Source organism: Trichosurus vulpecula, chromosome 2 (assembly GCF_011100635.1).
Source record: "Trichosurus vulpecula isolate mTriVul1 chromosome 2, mTriVul1.pri, whole genome shotgun sequence".
NCBI lineage: Eukaryota > Metazoa > Chordata > Mammalia > Diprotodontia > Phalangeridae > Trichosurus > Trichosurus vulpecula.
In genome coordinates this window covers 439,639,356-439,658,328 of record NC_050574.1, presented here as the reverse complement: position 1 = coordinate 439,658,328, position 18,973 = coordinate 439,639,356, and the positions used below count along the sequence as shown (strand labels likewise).

Genomic DNA, 18,973 nt, shown 5'->3' with positions numbered 1-18,973 from the left:
CATACGTATACATATACATATATACATACATACACACATATAAATGCTGGGTGTCTTTTGGAGACATGGATCTAATGCCAGCACCATCTTAGTTTGGGATCAGTGTTGGGACAAAATGAGGCACTTGGAATACACTGAACATTTAACAAAGGAAGCTTGTTTTGCCTTCACACAGTAAGAATATGCAACAAAGATGTATTGGCACCTAGCTTCCCTGGATGTGGTGTCCCTCTTTTGTCTCTATCTGGAAACTAAGTCATCAGATAAGGGCAACTCACATGGTCCCAGGTACCCACCACATCTGAGAGTCCAGGACTTTGCACAGCTGCTATTTTTTGGTTTGTTTGTTTGCTTTTCCCTAGGCCAAGAAACTATATCTGGACAGCCAGGAGCCAATCAGATTGTGTGTGGGGGGAGAAGGTTGTGTCAGGGAAGCTGAGGCTGAAGAAAGTCGCATCAGGAAAATGCTGGTCCTGTCATAATAACCTGTATTCCAGAGGCAGTATCTTTGAAAAATGAGTGCTGTCTTAAGAAGGGGGACATTTATATATTCCAGCAGTTTCTTGGAACCAGCCTTTGGGAAGACTTAGCTCATCAGGATGAACTTCGTTTGTTCATAGGCCTAGTTGACACTCTCTGGTCCTGTCCTTATTCTTTCTTCTGTGTGGAACCATCTAAGCATTGAGATTTCTTTAGGGAACATTCTTTTTTTAATTAATTAATTTATTTGTTTTTAGTTTTCAACATTCACTTTTATAAGATTTTGAGTTTAAAATTTTCCCCCCTCCTTCTCCCTCTCTACTCCCCAAGATGGCATGTAATCTGATATAGGCTATACATGTGCAATCCTATTGGGGAACATTCTAAATGTTCCCTACAACCTGATTAAATAGATCAGTGCCCTGTTAATGGGAGGTGTTTTTTTTCCCCCTGGGTTGGTTCAGATAGCTACAGACTAGAAAGGGTTTGGGAAACCAGGAGATAGAAACATTTTTTTAATGATATGGGGAAGATAAAATGATCTTTTTATAATCATGTTGCCTATGAATTAATCTGGGAAGAAGAGGGGGAGTCTTTTAACTGATTTTGTGGTAATTTCAAGTCTCTGATGAAAATAAAGGGGAGTCTCCATTCAGATCCCACATAAGAATGAGGTGACCCTTTAGTAGAGGCATTTAAAGGTATCTGCTTCTTTCAAGTTGGTGAAAGTGTACTGGCCCACAGGCTTATGATCCTATGGACCATATGCTCTTGGAAGTCTCTGTCCACAGGCATCAGGCTGAGTGGAGCCTTGGCAAGTCCTGAGGGATAACGAGATTAAACAGCCATTAGAGTTCTGGAGCCATAAGCTTCCCAAAGTGACCATTCATTATGCCACTTCTGAAGTACTCCTGATGGTGCTCCTTAGGAATGGGGCCCTGAAGTGCACAAAATACTCCAAATGAAGTCTGACAGGGTGAGAACACAGTACACCATCACCTCTTGGGAAGCAATAGCCTTCTTAATATAACCCAGGATTGTATTCAGTTTTGGGGAGAAGAGGAGCTGCCAAATTACACTTGTCTGTCCCTCCTCCCTTTCCTCTTTCCCTCTACCAGTATTTTTTTCCAGAACAACTCCTGTCTATCTAGTTCTGCTCAATCTTACTCTTGTCTGGTTGATTTTCTGTGCCCAAGTCCTAGACTTTACATTTATCCTTATTGGATTTCATCTTATTAGATTCAGCCCAATGTTTTAGCCCAGGGTTCAGCAAACTGTACTTATAGTTTCTACACATGTAAAAAGCATTCTTAGGTTAAGAACTATGCAAAACTAGGCAATGGAACAGTTTGGCCCATAGGCTATAATTTACTGACTCCTCCAGCCTTTTAAGATCCTTTTGGATCCTCACTTTGTCATAAAGTTTGTTGGCTATCCATCCCATTTTTTGTGTCATCTGCAGACTTGATGTTCCATATATGCATATATTCTATGCATTTATTGAAGTCACTGTTAAAAATGTCAAATAGCACAGGACCAAATATGATCCCTGGGGTACTCCACTGGAGACCTACTGCCATTTTGACATTGAACCACTAACAGTCTTAGTCTTGCCATCCAACAAATTTCTGAATTTATCTGATTTGATATGGTGTGATCTATATTTATCTTCTTCACAAGAATAGTATGGTATGATTTATCTAGGTAAATTATATCCATATCATTCTTCTCATCTAAAAATTAAGTTATTCTGTCAAAAAAGGCATGACCTATTCTTGTAGATTCACTGGCTCTCTGTAATCACCTCTTTCTTTTTCAGATGCCCATCAGTCATCTCTTTAATGATCTATTCTAGAATTTCCCCACGTCTAGGTGACTGGTCTATATTTTGCAGCCTCTGTTCTTTCCTTCTTTTGAAAATTGGGTCATTTATCCTTCTCCAACCTTGTGGCACCTCTTTCATTTTTTGTGATCTTTCAGATATCACTGTGGCTCAAAGACCACTCTACCAGTTCCATCAGGACTGCAGGTTATAGTTCATTTGAGCCAGGTGACTTGAAGCCATCAAAAGCACCTAAGTGTTTCTTCCCATCTCCTTAGCAATTTTGCATTTCAATTCCCTGCTAGTCATCCTTGTTCTGTTATTTCCAGCATGAAAGCCACTTTGCTTAGCAGGGGAAATAGAAAGGATTCAACATTTTTTTGCTCTGTTGCTGGTTAGTTATCATGGTTCCATCCACCCCTTTGTTTTTCCTTTTTCTCCCAGTTTAACTTAAAGAAAAACACTCTTAATTGTCCTCAGCTTCTATTATTCATTCTGTTCTTTAGCATTATTAAGACCATTTTTATGGTACTGTGCCATATACTCTTACTTTCTTCTTCCAGTATCTGATTCTTGATTCTAACTTCAATACATTTCTTTTTAAAAATCCAATTCAGTTGTTGAGTCCCCCATGCATCCACATTGATGTCTTCAGGCAAATCTCATTTTCCATCCTCAGGGGAATCATATCCTTTTGTGTGTTTAGAATTTCACTCTCACTAATGTGCTATAAGAAATGATGAGGAGGATGATTTCAGAGAAACCTGAAAAGACTTATATGAACTGATGCAAAGTGAAATAAGCAGAACCAGGAGTACATTGTACATAGTAACAGCAATATTATATGATGAACAACTGTGGAAGACTTAGTTATTCTCAGCAACATATTGATCTGAAACAATTCCAAAGGACTTATGATGAAAAATGCCATTCATCTCCAAAGAAAGAACTGATGGAATCTGAATGAAGATCAAAGCATGCTATTTTTCTCTTTATTTATTCATCCACTTATTGGCTTATTTATTCACCTATCCATGTATATTTTGGTCTGTGTTTTCTTTCACAACATGACTAATATGGAAATATGATATGTATGATTGCATATATATAACCTCTATGAAATTATTTTCTCAGGGAGGGAGGAAGAGAATTTGGGACTCAAAACTTTAAAAAAAGTTACAAATTGTTTTTACATATAATTTGGAAAAAAATAAAATGTTATTCATGAAAATAGAACAACAGGGAAACAAATGGGAATAGAGAAGGGGGCAATTAAGAAGGAGAATAAAGTCAAGGAAGAAGTAGTCACTAGCAAAACAACCTTTAGTTTGGGAGCCTGAATTGTGCAGAAGAGATTTGTTAAAAAAGAAAGGGTAAGAGCCAGTGCTCATGGTCTGAGTTAGGCTAAAAAAGGAGGGATAGTAGAATCAGAACAGTTTCCTTAATTATAAATCACCAGTGGTAAGCACACTTCTTTCACTACCACCTTCTTTTAAAAGAGAGGGTCAGGGGATAAAGAAAGCATGAAATATTAGAGGGTAAGATGGAGGAACATCATAGTTAACTTAACTGTGGACATAAATGGAATGAACTCAGTTATAAAAAGAAAAATGAAAGCAAGAAAAATAGAAAGGAGAATCTTAACACATTTCTTTTTGTTTTAAATAATATTTATTTTTCCTCACTTCTATGTACAAATGATTTTTAACATTTGTTTTTTTAAAAATTCTGAGTTCCAAATTCTCTCCCACCCTCCCTTTTCTCCTTTCTTATTGAGAAGGCAAGCAATTTGATATAGATTATACACGTCCAGTCTTGCAAAACATGTTCCATATTGGTCATGTTATGAAAAACAAAGACTCCCCAAAAAATAAATTTTTAAAAAGTATGCTTTGATCTACATTAACAGCCCATTAGTTCTTTCTCTGGAGGTGGATAACAATTTTCATTATAAGTCCTGAGGAATTATCTTGGATCATTGTATTGCTGAAAATAGCTAAGTCATTCACAATTCATCATCATACTCTCTGAAATGTTCTCCTGGTTCTGCTCCCTTCACTTTGCATCAGTTCATGTAAGTCCAAGCTTTTCTGAGAGCATCCTATTCATTGTTTCTTGTAGCACAATAATATTCCATCACAATCATATACCATAACTTGTTCAGCCATTCTCCAATTGATGGGCATTTCCTCAATTTCCAATTCTTTGCTACCACTATAAAAGCTGCTATAAACATTTTTGTACATACAGGTCCTTTTCCCTTTTGTTTATTTATCTCTTTGGAATACAGACCTGGTAGTCGTATGTAACACCAACGTTATTAGCAGCTGCTGTGGAAGTATAAGACCAACAACACCAACACACAGGAAGGCTGCTAGCACAGATTCTTTGATCTGCTTTTCTGAAGGAAAGCAACTTGAAGGCATTTACAATCTCACTTTAATTAAACATACATGTATCATTCACTTAATTCAGGGGAAACACCCTGAACTTCAGAGAAAATACAAACAGAAATTACAAGCAGAAATTATTTAAACGGAGCAAATAACACAAATCAGCAGACAGGGCTTCTAACTCTGTGTCCGTAGCAATACATACACGGTTACCAGAGAGAGAAGCAACAACATCTGGGTTTTCAAAGCCAAGGGGCTCTTTAATGGCTACCCAGAGTCTTGTCTGTCCAAATCACATGAACACTCTTCCAATGAGTGAGCCCCCAAGCAAAATGCTAACCTCAGAATATATACACACTTCTTCAGGGTCAGCCTACAGAGGGCATTACAACCATGTGACTCAAACTTATGTGACTTAGGCTTTCTTGTGACTTAAGCAGATCATCAAAGACTCTTGATTCAGTCAAAGACTCTTGATTCAAACAAAGGCAAGACTCAATCAAAGGCACTTGGTTGCCTTAGTGCTGAGAAGCAGTGCAAAAGGAAAAACAGCAAAAAGTCCCACTTTGCTTGCTATTACATGGTATTCCTGGGTCAAAGGATATGCATGGTTTTATAGCCCTTTGGGCATAGTTCCAGATTGCTCTCCAGGATGGTTAGTTTACACCTCCACCAACAATGCATTAGTGTTACAATTTTCCCACATGCCCTGCAACATTTGTCATTTCCCTTTTCTGTCATATTAACCAGTCTCATAGGTATAGGGTAATACCTCAGAGTTGGTTTAATTTGCATTTCTCTGATCAGTAGTGATTTAGATAATATTTTTGGTATGACTATAGGTAGCTTTAATCGCCTCATCTGAAAACTGCCTATTCATATCCTTTGACCATTTGTTAATTGGGGAATGGCTTTTGTTTTTAAAAATTTGACTCAGTTCTCTATATATTTGTGAAATGAAGGCTTTATCAGAGAAACTTGCTGTAAATTTTTTTTCAGTTATGATTACTAATTGTGTATTTTCTTCCAACCTATTTCCCCTGTTCATCTTATTCTCTCTCTCCTTTTACCCCGTACATCTTCAAAATTGTTTTACTTCTGACTGCTGCCTCCATCAAACTGCCTATTTATCTATCACTCCCTCAACTTCTCTTATCCCTTTCCCCTCCTATTTTCCTGTAGTATAAGGCAGATTTTTATATCCATCAACATATTTCTAAGAAAAACACTTGAAACACAAAAGTTTATAGAGAATTAAAATGCAGAATTGAAGCAGAATCAATTATGCTATAGGGAAATTTAAAAGAACAGGGGTAGCCATCACAATCTCAGATATGAGAACAATACAAATTAACACTTTAGTAGACATTATTGTTTAAAGTCATATTAGATAATAAAATAATTGTATATATTTGAAACAAATGGCATAGCTTCTAAATTCTTGAGGCAAAAGTTCATTGAATCATAGGGAGAAATAGACAGCAAAATTGTAAACAGAAGTGGGGAACCCAGTGTGCCCCCCACAGATCTAGACCAATCTTACAAAAAGATAAGTAAAAAAAGAATTTAAGGAGATATATATATATATATTTAGAAAAGTTAGATATGATTTCTGGTGATTACTGAATTGGATTAGAAGGAAATATCAGTATTTTTCAGTTGTACATAATACTTTTATAAAAGCTAATCATGTACTATAATGTCAAAAAGTGCAGAAGGACAGAAAAGTTAAATATAAGCCTTACTGATGAAAATTTATGTAAGATGAAGTGCCATCACACAATAGATAAATGGTCAAAGCATATAAACAGGCAATTATCAAAGGAAAACATCCAAATTATCAACAGCCACATTAAAAAATGCTTTAAATGACTAAAAATTAGAAAATTTCAAATTAAAGCAACTCCAGTGTTCTGCCTCATAGCCATCAGATCGACAAAGATGATAAAAGAAAAAAAACACGTTAAAGGTACTGCAGAAAAACAGGCATTCTAATGCATGATTGATAGAGTTATAACTACTTTTTGTGCATATGAGTTCTTTTTCCTTTTCCTTTATATGTTTGGAATATAGGCCCAGTAAAAAAGTAATGGTTGTATGAATAAACAGATATATTTATGTTCATTGTTTCTTTTTTAGATTCTTGGTCTTTTTCCCAGGATCAGGATGGCTGAGACACATAATAAGGAGGAACCTCCCATAGATTGTAGAGAATTGCTTAAAGGGAACAGTATTAGTTGGGATGTGGCTCTCTTCTTTGCCTTTCCTATCTTGTACCATTGCCTTCCCTCCCACCCTGAAAGATGCCAGGGTCAAAAATGATAAATTCTGAAATGGTTCCTGATTAAATCATTTAAATTAAATCTCTGCACTTTCATTAAAATACTGCTTTGTCGCCTCATTGGAGTATTTAAAGGAAACTGGGTTCTTACAAGTTGGGTCAGCAGGGCATGTAGGATCTAGCATGTCCTAACAAAACTCAGTTTTGACCTGCGAATTGAATGTAATTGTTCAGTAACTTGAATATTCCTTGGCATTGTGCTTCTTTGGGACTGGGACACAAACTGATCTTTTCTAATCCAGCGGCCACTGTTGAGTTTTCCAAATTTGCTGGTGTGTTGAGTGCAGCACTTTAACAGCATCATTTTTTAGGATTTTAACTAAGCTCAGCTGGAATTCCATCACCTCCACTAGCTTTATTGTTAGCAATGCTTCCTAAGGCCCTCTTGACTTCATTCTCTGAGTTGTCTGGCTCTAAATCAGTAACCACACCATCATGGTTATCAGTTTATATATCATATATTATATATCATAGACCCTCTCCCCTTTCCCCTATCCCCAGTAGAGTATAGGGTGTCCCAAAATTCTTATTGTAGTCCTAAGCTTTAATAACTTTAAACTGCACTAAGACTTTTGGGACACCCTGTGCCAACTCCTTAAGGGCAGAGATTTTCTGTTTGTTTGATGTTTTATGGATCTAGAAGTATGTAGCAGATATTTATTAAGTGCTTTGTGGATTGGATTGGATATATTTTAAGTAAGTGATGAGATATACCTGCACAGGCAGTGGTGGTAGATACTGAAGCAGCAGGTCTAGCAGATGTGGCTTGTCCAGGGACACATGCCATTGGAGGTAGGACAAGGTGTCTTTCTGAACAGCTCCTGCCACTATCTCAGCCTCATTTTGATAGTGGCTGCAGGCTCTTCTAACCCACTTCATTCATCTTTTGCATTCTGTCACTTTGCTCTTTCTTGACCCAAACAATATGTTTGCCGATGATGTGGGAGAGAATGTTTGGCTGGAAGCTTGAATAGCAGTTGCTTCTAATAGAGGAATACATGTGGCTCATCTCTATTCATAGTACATAGCACACAGAAAGCAGTAGCTTTGTTATCTGAATTTTTATAGCATGGTACTAGTTGAAAATAGGTAAAAATTCTGGAGACACCTCATTATGTATATTTCTAAAACTGTCAAAATATGTGGTTTCCTTTTTACTAGTAGTATAAATGGTTCCTGAAAACACCTGAAGTGCCCATCTTTTTCTAAATGGTTAAATATGCAATTTGTTTTAAATACTAATCTTGAACGATTAAATAATTTGCACATTTCAGTACCATGAATTGAGGGCTAATAGAAGTACATTTTTGCAGTGAAATTATATCTTTTATGTACATTTTAAATATCCCAGGATGGTTCTAATTTTATGGCTTTATTATTTCAATGTAATGTACCAAGTAATTTAAAAACATTACAACCAAGTAATTTAAAAGCATGTTACAAGAGAAAAAAGAGGAAAATTACTTTAGTTAGAACAACTGCAACAAACAGAAACATCTCTGACAGGGAAGAAATGTTTGGTGATCCATTATAGCATTCATAGATTTTATACCCAGCTTGACCTGTGACTTTCTTTGTGGTCTTAAGAAAGACACTATCGTCAGTTCTCTAAAAAATACCATAACTGACAGGTGACAGAGTAACCACTTAGTAATCATTCTTTGGCTCTTCTTTTCAATGGGATAAGTTTTTTATGATTAGGCAGTTATGGTTTTAGCCATGTGTGAGAAATAGGTCTGTGACATGAGTTAATCAATATGTAAAATAAGTAAACAGTGGATCCTTTTATCAACAACAGGTTGCCATGTTCATTCTAAGTAGGAAATATGATGAAGTCCATGGAGAGAAGAGGAAGGGAATAAGCATGTACATAAGACCTATTGAAACTGTGCTCAGGACTTTGCACATATCATGTCTGATCTTCACAGCAATCTTCTAGAGAAGGTGCTATTATTATCCCCATTTTACAGTTGAGGAAACTGAGGCAAGCAGAGGATAAGTAACTCGTCCAGGGTCACACAGGTAGTAAGTGTCCAAGGCCAGATTTGAACTCAGAGTATTCCTGACTCCAGGTATGGCACTCTATCCACTGCCTATGGATTGCAATCATGAAGAGTGAATGAGGGGGTGCTATGGGAAGGTGTTCAAAGTGGAACTCAGTTATAGGAGCATGACAGGAAACTCCAAAGAAGCCTAAAATTATCTCTCCTCTTTAGAAGAAAAAAAAGCATCAGATCATGTGATGATGGACCTACCCCGTTCCAGGATACATGACTTTACATAATCTAAATCGCCCTGGATCCTGGAACACCCTGTAATCCTTACTCCCTAGGAGGCTAAGGCTGGTGAATTGCTTGAGTTTGGGAGGTCTGAGCTGTAGTAGGGCTAAAGCTGATTGAGTGACTGTATTAAGTCCAGGACCAATGTGGTAAACCCCTGGGAAAGGGTTGGGGGAGGAGCCACGCTGCCTAAGGAAGGGAGAACTGGCTCCCAAAATGGGGCAGATCAAAGCTTTCATACTGATGAGCAGGGGAAGCCCTTCATCCTAGTTTCAAAAAAGGAAAGGAAAAAACATCACTGAGACTAACCTTGACAGAGTAAGGCTCGTTATCTTCTTCAAGGGACTTTTAAAAATAATCTCCTTTGGTTCACATAGTATTTAAATTAATGCTAGGAATCCTAGGTATTTTTAACCCGTTGAAGCCTGTTGAAAGAATGAACATTTCTAGGTTGGGCCTGTAGGGAAACAAATGCTGGTGATAATCTGTACAGTAATGATTGTCATATCATCTTTCCCATAGATGTAATCCATCCTGTAATACACTGAGATTGCAGAAGTATTTCCTCTGCCATATTCCCTTTGCCTCTTCTCCTCCTGCCCCCCTAAATTCTTACCCCTCTACTCCTCAAACAAAACAAAACAAAGAGCCATCAAATGAAAACAGAAGAGAACCAGTCAAGGCTTCAGAATTCCTGACATCCACTATTGAATTAATTTAAAGGCACTCCCAAAGATAACTTAGTTGCTAGGAAGAATTAGGTCCACTGTTATTACTGATATGGTTGCTAGAAACCTTTCTAAACTATCTTATCACAGTTTATATGCAACATGAGGGGAGAACCACTTGCCGGGTTTGTCAGAGTAAATAAACAGTCTCTCTGTCGTGTTTAGTGATCAGATCTACTATAAACACATTTTATTTGTTATATTAAATGGCTATTTGGAGGAGAGCTGTCCAGTAAAGAGATACCTCTCTATCAGCCAAGTGTCCTTAGGCACAGAAAATCTGGAGCAATGGTTATGAAAAAGGAAGGGAAATAAGTCAAATATGTATTTCAATCAGGAGATTATCATAGTAATTACAATTTAGCTTCAGGATGAGATATAAGTATTATAAATTGTGACAGTTCCAGCAATAACAAAATTATGGAAATAGATCTGAATGTGTCTGGTCATATAATAAGTATTGTCCATATCTTATGACACCCTATAGTGCAGGCCGATAGTTGCACCTTTGTGACTAAGTTTGGCCTAGTAATGAGCTGAATGAGCCTAATAATTTCAGCTGAATATTTAGGCCTTACTTAATTTCAATTGTTTGTGAGTTCATAATCTGAACATTTTGCTTCTACAACTTGAAAATTATAGGATTTTTGATGTTCTTCTTATTTCACACATAAACACAGTTCTATACACACGCTACTCCCCAAAATTGCATCATTATCCCCTCAGTAAATATTCAGAGTAGCCAGTAACTCTTCCATTTGTCCCAATATCTGGTTTAGTATACACACAGAATGGGTTGGCATAACTAGATATATCTATATTGTTGTTCAGCTGTTTTTGTGACCCCTTTTGGGTTTTTTGTGGCAGAGATATTGGGGTGGTTTGCCATTTCCTTCTCCAGCTCATTTGACAGGTGAGGAACTGAGGTGAACAGGGTTAAGTGACTTGCTCTGGGTCACACAGCTAGTAAATATCTGAGGCCAGATTTGAACTCAGGAAGATGGGTCTTCCTTGACTGCAGGCCTGGCACTCCATCCACTTCACCTCCTAGCTGCCCCAGGTATGTCTATGGTCAATCTGTATTGGTCTGGAGGGCCAGTAGAAAATGGTCAAAAATGTTTCTTAAATCCACCAGGTGATTACACAGCTAGGGTCCCTTTATTTTCCTATTTTTATTGTATCTAAAGCTGTCATTCCAGCTTCCTTGTTTTTTTCTACCTGTCTTCTTTGCCCCCTAACATTTTGAGAATTCGTTCAATAGAAAACCCTCGACTCTTGTGGCAATAGAAAAGCAGAGATGCATTTTCCTCCTTCCAGTACCACCTTTTCTTTACAAGTCAAACAAAGTTCTTTAGGTTGGAATCTAACAGCTCAAAGGTCTAACAAGATTCTGTGAGGTCCCTCTTTATTTAAACTCTGTAAAATGAATTTGTACCTTTTCAATAAAATAGAGAAAGAGTAGCATGACATAAAGAATGTTGGATTTGAAGTTAGGAAGGCTTGGGTTTGAGTCTATGTGACCCTTCCCAACCGTGACCATGGACAGAGCTTCATTTTCCTCTTTTGTAAAATCAGGATATTAATATCTGTAGTACCTATCTTCCCATGGCTTTTGTGAGGGTTAAGTCGGATGCTCTATGTAAAAATGCTTTGCTGATCTTAAGGCACTATATAAATGTCATCTATCGCAATCATGAAAAAAGATTTATTTTTATTTCATCCTACAGGAACTTTTATCCGACGTCATCGGATTCCACTCCCACCCCCTAACGAGGATCAGTTTTATACAATACATGATTTCAATGTCAACATAGACGTTGTCTTTTATTCCCGAGTGTTCAAGATTTATGACTGCGATCAGTTCACAAAAAATTTTCTGAGGAAAATGGGTGTCTCGGTAAATCCCCCAGGATGTCGTCCGGATGATCCTTATATGAAAGAGCGGAAAAAGGTGAGAGGTGACAAAGTTTTGAGTTATATTAAAATCGAAAACCTTTTCTCCTCCATTGAATTCACAAATACAATGTGTATTTATTGTGAAAAAATGTAGCAAATTAGAAACATGAGACAAATTAGAAAACATCATCATGTTAGGTTAAATGTTACTTGAATATTGCCTCTTCTTTCATTCATGAGGCTGCTGTTTGGATGTCCTACTAAGCGCACAAAGGAGTTAAGCCACTTCATTGCCTACAGTAAAAACCTCTGCTCCAGGGACTCACCAGCGAGCAGCTTGGGGTTGGGAAAATTTATAGCAGCCTAGACTTAACTTTGTGAGTCAGAAAGATTCAGGATTTGGCTTGGCCTATCTTTTTTCCTCTTATAGGAATAGATTGCATTAACATTGGCTGGTTAAGGGATTTCTTTCATCTCCAGGCAGTTGCCAGGCCATGCTGATTTAAATACAGGTTATGCTTGTCTGGGTTTTACTATTTCAGAGCTAATTCCCTTTATACATTGGGCATACATGTATACATCTATACATTAGTCTAAGAGTAGAGGATTGAGTCATCATTTCTAACTATGGCAGGACTCAAACTGAAAGAGGACACCAGCTGAAGAAGAAAAAGAAAGAAGAGTTAGAAGACAGAGAACCACAGTATTCAAACCATGCATTGTGATATCCCCTACATTTTTTATCTCTTTGATAAGTGGCATTTTTAGGCATTTCTTTTGACCTAGGGTTACTGTGAAAAAAATGACTGAGATTCCATTTAATAGAGAAAGTTTGTGACCCTCTGGAGAAGGAAGTTGGAAGGGGAAGGGGAAAAGATGATGAATGTGGCCTCTCAGTTTCTAACAACTAAGTGAGAAGGAGACGGACCATTCTGCAGTCAAAGACCCTCCTGTAGGGTTTGCTGTAGCAGCCCTTCAGGAAGTTGACCTCAACAGCTATTAGAAAGGAAGAAAGTTCTTCCTAGCAAGTAAAAATTTGTAGTATCCTGGGTAGAGTGCCACCTCTAATCAGGGTTGAAAAATTGCTTTGCTGGACTAAGGCACCTTCCATGGCATCACTTTTCCTTGGTAGTTCCCTCAAATTTCTGGCGGTATTTCTGGGCTCACAGGTCAGCAACTCTAAGTACTAAGAAATAGATATTTCTAGTTTGGCCATTCCCTTGTGGGTTCAAGAGGTCCTAAGTCAGGTGCCGACTGTCCATTAGGAAGAGATTTCCTCAACAGTATGTTTCTTACAGGCAAACATGATCACCAGCACAATCATCCCATAAACATAGTGAGGCTAGTCAAGAGATTCGAACACTGTGAATTGCTTATACAGTGCAGGTCCAAGGCAAATGTAAAATTTTTATTCAGTTACACAAAATTATCTTTATCTTATGAGAGAAAATATAATGACTAGAAAGAGGCTTTTAAAGATGTTTTGTTTGGATTGTGTGTGCCTGTGAGTCTTTTTGTATCTTAAGCATTTTCTGTGAAGAAAATAAAGTTATTTTATACTTGATCTTCATATTATACCTTGAATACTTTTTTAGAAGGGGCCTCATTACCTACATTTTGGGGTTGTTGCTGTGTTTGTCCTTCTTTTTCGAAGAGGACCATGACATCAGGGAAATGATGACATGACTTGAAGTTGACTTTGATCTGAGTGAAGGAGGGTCTGTGCAAGGTCACCAACCTCACTTTCTCCTCCAGAGCCATCTGGATCCAGTGACCAGATATTCATTAGGATGACTGGAGATGGCCCAGGATGCAGTGGGAGACCCTGGCCCTTTTAGGCTAAGGCCTTATCAAGTACTCACTTAGAGTGAGGTAATGTCCATTCAGTGAATAGGCCTCTTTAAGAAGTGAGTCAAGGGATGGCCCTTTAATTAGAAAAAAAGAGAAAAAAAATCAAGCTGGTCGGAGATGACCCTCAGGGTTGCTGTTCCAAAGAGAAACAGTTACCACTGATATTCACTCTAAGTCAGGACCGCAGCCATTAAGTGGAGCTTGGGCAGGGACCTATTGTGGTTCAATCCGTGAGCTTCAGAGTGAACTGGGTTTAAGGTTTTGAGGAAGGGAAGAGGAAGGAAGGAAGGAAGGAAGGAAGGAAAAGAAAGAGTGAAAGAAAGAAAGAAAGAGCGAAAGAAATCTAGCCAGTAAACCCCAAGTTAAGTGGGCAGCTACTGGCCATCAAAGTTTACCTTCCTTTGGAGAGGAAGAGAGGGAGAGGCAGAGGACGAGCTGAGTTACCCATCTAGCTGGGTCCCCTTTCAGGCAGCTGGGTCTACTCACAGGTTGTGTTTATCCTTCGTTTTCAAAGAGGACCATGACATCATGGTGCCTAAGTCAAGATCCATACCTAAGCTTTGCTTTAGGGATTTTTCTAGAGAAACTTCATGATATGGACAGAGCAAGACAGAACACCTAACCCATTTGGGGATGGAACCTGGATCCTTGTAGCCTTGGAACTCCTTGTTAAATCTTGGGTCACAGGCCACTGAAGTCACAGTTACCCATGCTCAGAGTATGGGCTGGTCTCTCTCCTGTGGGAAAAGATAAAATTGTCTCGAGATTATTAGGAAGAATATAATGTTCCTTAGAAAATGGGAGAAGGGCTTCACATTGCTTGGCACAGAGTAGGTACCTAATTAATACTTATTGAATGAATAGATGAATTATAAAAGCAAAAAAGAAAAAAGGAAAATGGATTTGAAGAGGAAAAAGGACCCAGTAATCTGGGAGGAGGTTGGAGGCTAGAAGAATGTGACACAGAAGAAATAAAAGGACCCAGGAATACTTCCTGAAGAGGAGGGAGCCAGATGCTCTGATATGTAAACTGCTACCTCCCCTCCAAGAATTCACGTTAGAGAGTCATAGTCACCATTAGGCAAGAGATCATATAGTTAAGTATCAGAGAAGAAAGAGATGACTGTCCTCAAGTAGTGTACACCTGAAATTAGCAAGAGAAATATCTTTAGGCTTTCTAAGTCATATTTCTGGGCTGTGATGAGAACTCCTACGATTGATGACTATTAACTATTTTTTGTTGATTTGTGTGGGTACAAATACTACTGCTAGAATTAATCTAGAAGGCAGCGCTAAGGATGATGAAGTCTTGGGTGAGAACATGACAATCTTATGATGCACAGGTGATATTTTTATCATTGCAAAGGCAACAGGATTCAAAAGAGAAAGCTACAAGTGGGAAGCGAATGACTTATTGACAAGATGGTCTCTGAGAATTGGATTTGGATTTCTTGGTTCACAGAATAAAATATGGGTATGACAGACTTATGCGGTATCATGGAGGTTTGAGAAGATGAGACTCATGACTGGAGTATGGCTCCTTTTTCAAAAAAAATAGGGTAGGTCAGATGTGGGGAGAGGTGGTGTGGCATTGTATATTCACACTTAGGTGAGGAAATCCAAGGAGGGAAGCATAGCAAAAAGCTCTGGACAAAGAAGCAGAAGCAACATGCATTTGAACGCCTGGACACTAAAAGAAAACTGATGAAGAGTTTGGGAAATGTTTTTCAGGGAGGCATGTTTGAGACATAGTGGAATGAAATTCATCTGGCTGTTTCTCAGCCATGGCCCTCCATCCACCACTGCATCTCCATGTTTGTACAGGTTGTCTCCCATGACAAAAATGTACTTTCTCCTCCCTGCCATCTCTTAGAGTCCCCAGATTTCTTCAGGACTCATTTTAAGCCCTACATTTGCCATGTCCTCTGAGCAGCTAATAACATTCTCCCAAAATTACCCTGTATCTAGTTTGTATGTGACAATATATGTGCATATTTTCTCCACTGGCTAGATTAAGCTCTGTGAGGGATGTTGCTGTTTTCTCTTTTGTTTTTATATTCCTACTGCCTCATATGTTGTCTGGCATATAGTAGGCACATAATAAATGCTTAATTGATTCACTCATGATTTGAATATGGCTCTGGAAGGGTGAATTATCTTAAAGATAGATGGAGTAGATGAATGAAACAGCATTGAACATTAAGAGGATATAATTATAAGAGAAATGGCTAATAGTGTATTGGAATCCAGGATAAGTAGGGAGTTAGTCAGAGAGCATTAACTTGGTCTTTATCAGTTCAAGTAACAAGACTCAGATGACTTGCATTTCATGGTAATGAAATAAGTGTTAAATATGATTGCTTAGCTGCAATTAGTCATCTTTAAAAATGAAGATTTTTTAAAAATTGATGTCTTTTGCTTTTATGTTGCCTGAATTTTCCTCTATATCTTCATTTCCCCATCCCAAGAGCCTGCAAAGATTCTTTTTTAAAGAAAGAACAAACAATTCAGAAAAATTGATAAGTACCCTAAAACAAAGGAAAACCCAACCCTGACTTTATATACCATCTTCCACACCTCTGGACACCCCTCCACCCCTCCTTCCAAGGGATCAGAGTGGAATGTCTTCTCATTTCTCTTTTTCTGAGACCAAACTTGTTCTTTATAATTTTGCAACATTGATTTTGACTGTCAGATTTGTTTGCAAAACTGATGAGAATCAGAGAGGTGTTGAAGGACCAGAGAAGGGCAAAAGATGTCCAGATTTTCCAAAAAATGAATTGAGTGGAGTCTAAAAACCATAAGCCAGCAAGCTTAACTCAGATTCCTGGCAAAATTCTAGAACATATTAAACATATGGTTCTTGAACATCTAAAAGGGACGCAGTGATTACAAAGGGCATGTTTTCTTCAAAAACAGGTTATTCAGGATCACCTTTATTCATTTGCTTTTTCTACTAAACTGATAGTGCATAGTTTACCCACATTTGAATAAAGCATTTGACAAGATCTTTAGACCTCTGGTCATATTCTTAAAACAAGGCTAGGTAGCTATTTAGGGGACTATTCAGGGATGATGAGAGGGGATACTTGGTCATCCATGTGCTGACCTAGATGTCCTATGAGTGAATTCTTTTCCAAATCTTAGATGCTATGATTTTTGTAAGACTACTCTCAAGAAAACTTGATCCTCGTGAAAGGAATGGAGAATTGATTCCATCTTTTTAAAACATTTATCATTTAGCAACTTAGGGAAATTTTTTAAAAATTTAGGATGTAAATTCTATTGTTATTATACTTGATCTCCTGTCAAGAACTGTAATTTTAAGTCATCTTACATAGGCTTGTTCATTTATCACTATCTTTCCCACCCTCTCCCCCCATACACATCCCACCAGTATTATTCATCAGTGATGTGCATGCACAGATAATTCCCATGATGCATATTTATTGTTAATGAAGAATATTTAATGTGAAATCTTTGTGGAATCAGATTTGTGTATATTTTTGTATGTGTTGATTCATATGCTTTGTGTGTGTGTATGAATCCTCTGAATGAAAGAGACTAGATAAATACAAAATATTCCTGTTGCCATTTTTTAGGGTCAGTAGAGAGAACCAAAGAGAAATTTAAATCCATATGAATTCTTGTCCTTTGTATATACCTTGCCCTCATTAACTAACAGTACTTAGTGTTTGTTAGACTGTAGTGAATATGAATTATGAAGGAGTGCATGACGTATATGAAGTGATGCTCTACTGAACAGATTTATGAGAAAAAATATAGGAACTAAATAAATCCTAGGAATAAGCAGAAAATCTTTCAGACACTTTACTTTCAGATGGCAAGAATAATTTGAGTATTCACTACTTCAGAATTAAAAAAAACCCTCAATGTAGCAATTTATGGGGAAAATGGAATTTAGTAACAGGTATTTGTATTTTTATTGATTTTTATGCATTTGCTTTTCCATTGTCTGCTGTCTAAAATGCAGTTAAAATTGAACAGTTCAGTTTAAACCGAAAAGTGTCTGCAGAATATAATCAATAATACATTTCTTGGTGTAGTTTTGAGACAAAAAGAAATACTTTTTATTAATAAAGAGAGACAACATGCTATGGTGATAGAAACTCAGCCTTGAAGCCAGAAAAACCTGGGTTCAAGTTTTCCCTCTGATAGATACTGGCTGGGTGACCTTGGGCGAGTCACTTAATTTCTCAGTGGTTGCAAATTTCAGAGCAGGTGCTGATGAGCATTGGCAGAGGGAGTTTCCTCCTTGGGAATTCCTCATACCAAGGAAATCACAAATCTGGTCCAAAGAAGCACATTAATATTAGTTTAATCAGCTAATATTAGTCACAGATACTGGACATTCCCATCTTCAGGCAAAAGCATAGCAAGGACCTCCCAAAGAAGTTATGTAACTTGACTTAAATATCTCTTGATCAATTTTTTTATTATACAGTAAATATCCATTTCTCTGGAGTCATAAAGTTTAAATGGCAGGATTCTGTCCCTTCCCCCTCCAATTTTGTACCTTACATTTATGAGAAAGAGATCAATGACAAAGCAGCAAATATCACCCAGTAAGTATATATAATAAGTGTCTACTGTGCTAGGCTCTATATTAGGGGTTTATTTTAAATGCATCTTTCCAAGGTCTTATATAGAATGCAGAATCAGCCTAATCTCCACCTTCTACATACATCTGTAGGTCCTACTGTGAAACTGACAACTCTGAGATACTACAGGATCTGAAAGTGTCTTTCTGAATCATGGAAGAATGATTAAATAAGGTTCAGCATAATGTTAGTGTGTTGTGGATTCTCTCATATTTTAATTCTTTGAAAACTGGTAATTCATATGAGACACCCAGGACACTGCTCTGTACTCTCCCCGCTACCCAACAACAACAAAAACAACAGCAAAAACCACACATACAACTTGGGCCCTTGGATTCCATGGCCTGAGTGCTTCCTTCCTTATGCTTCTAGAAAGACAACGTGTCATTTGTTAGTTATTGTCTAGGTAGAAAGTGCAGTATCTGAATTGCCTACCAGGTGATGCTCTACTGGAGACCCAGTGGTCTTATGAATTACTTTCTTCATTTAAGATGCTTTTCTCCTTCGCTCTCCTCCCCTCATCCCCCCACCCGACATGTTGCAGCTCTGAGATGGTGCTAA

The 18,973-nt window shown here is 37.8% G+C and overlaps 1 protein-coding gene across 1 annotated transcript in view; it reads left to right on the top strand.

Annotated features, from left to right (window-relative positions):
- The window catches only part of EFHC2 (EF-hand domain containing 2), a 280,790-nt gene that overhangs the window by 103,050 nt on the left and 158,767 nt on the right, over positions 1–18,973 (top strand). Inside the window, 1 exon segment of the mRNA XM_036747276.1 lies at positions 11,771–11,994. Coding sequence (XP_036603171.1) covers positions 11,771–11,994 — 224 coding nt within the window.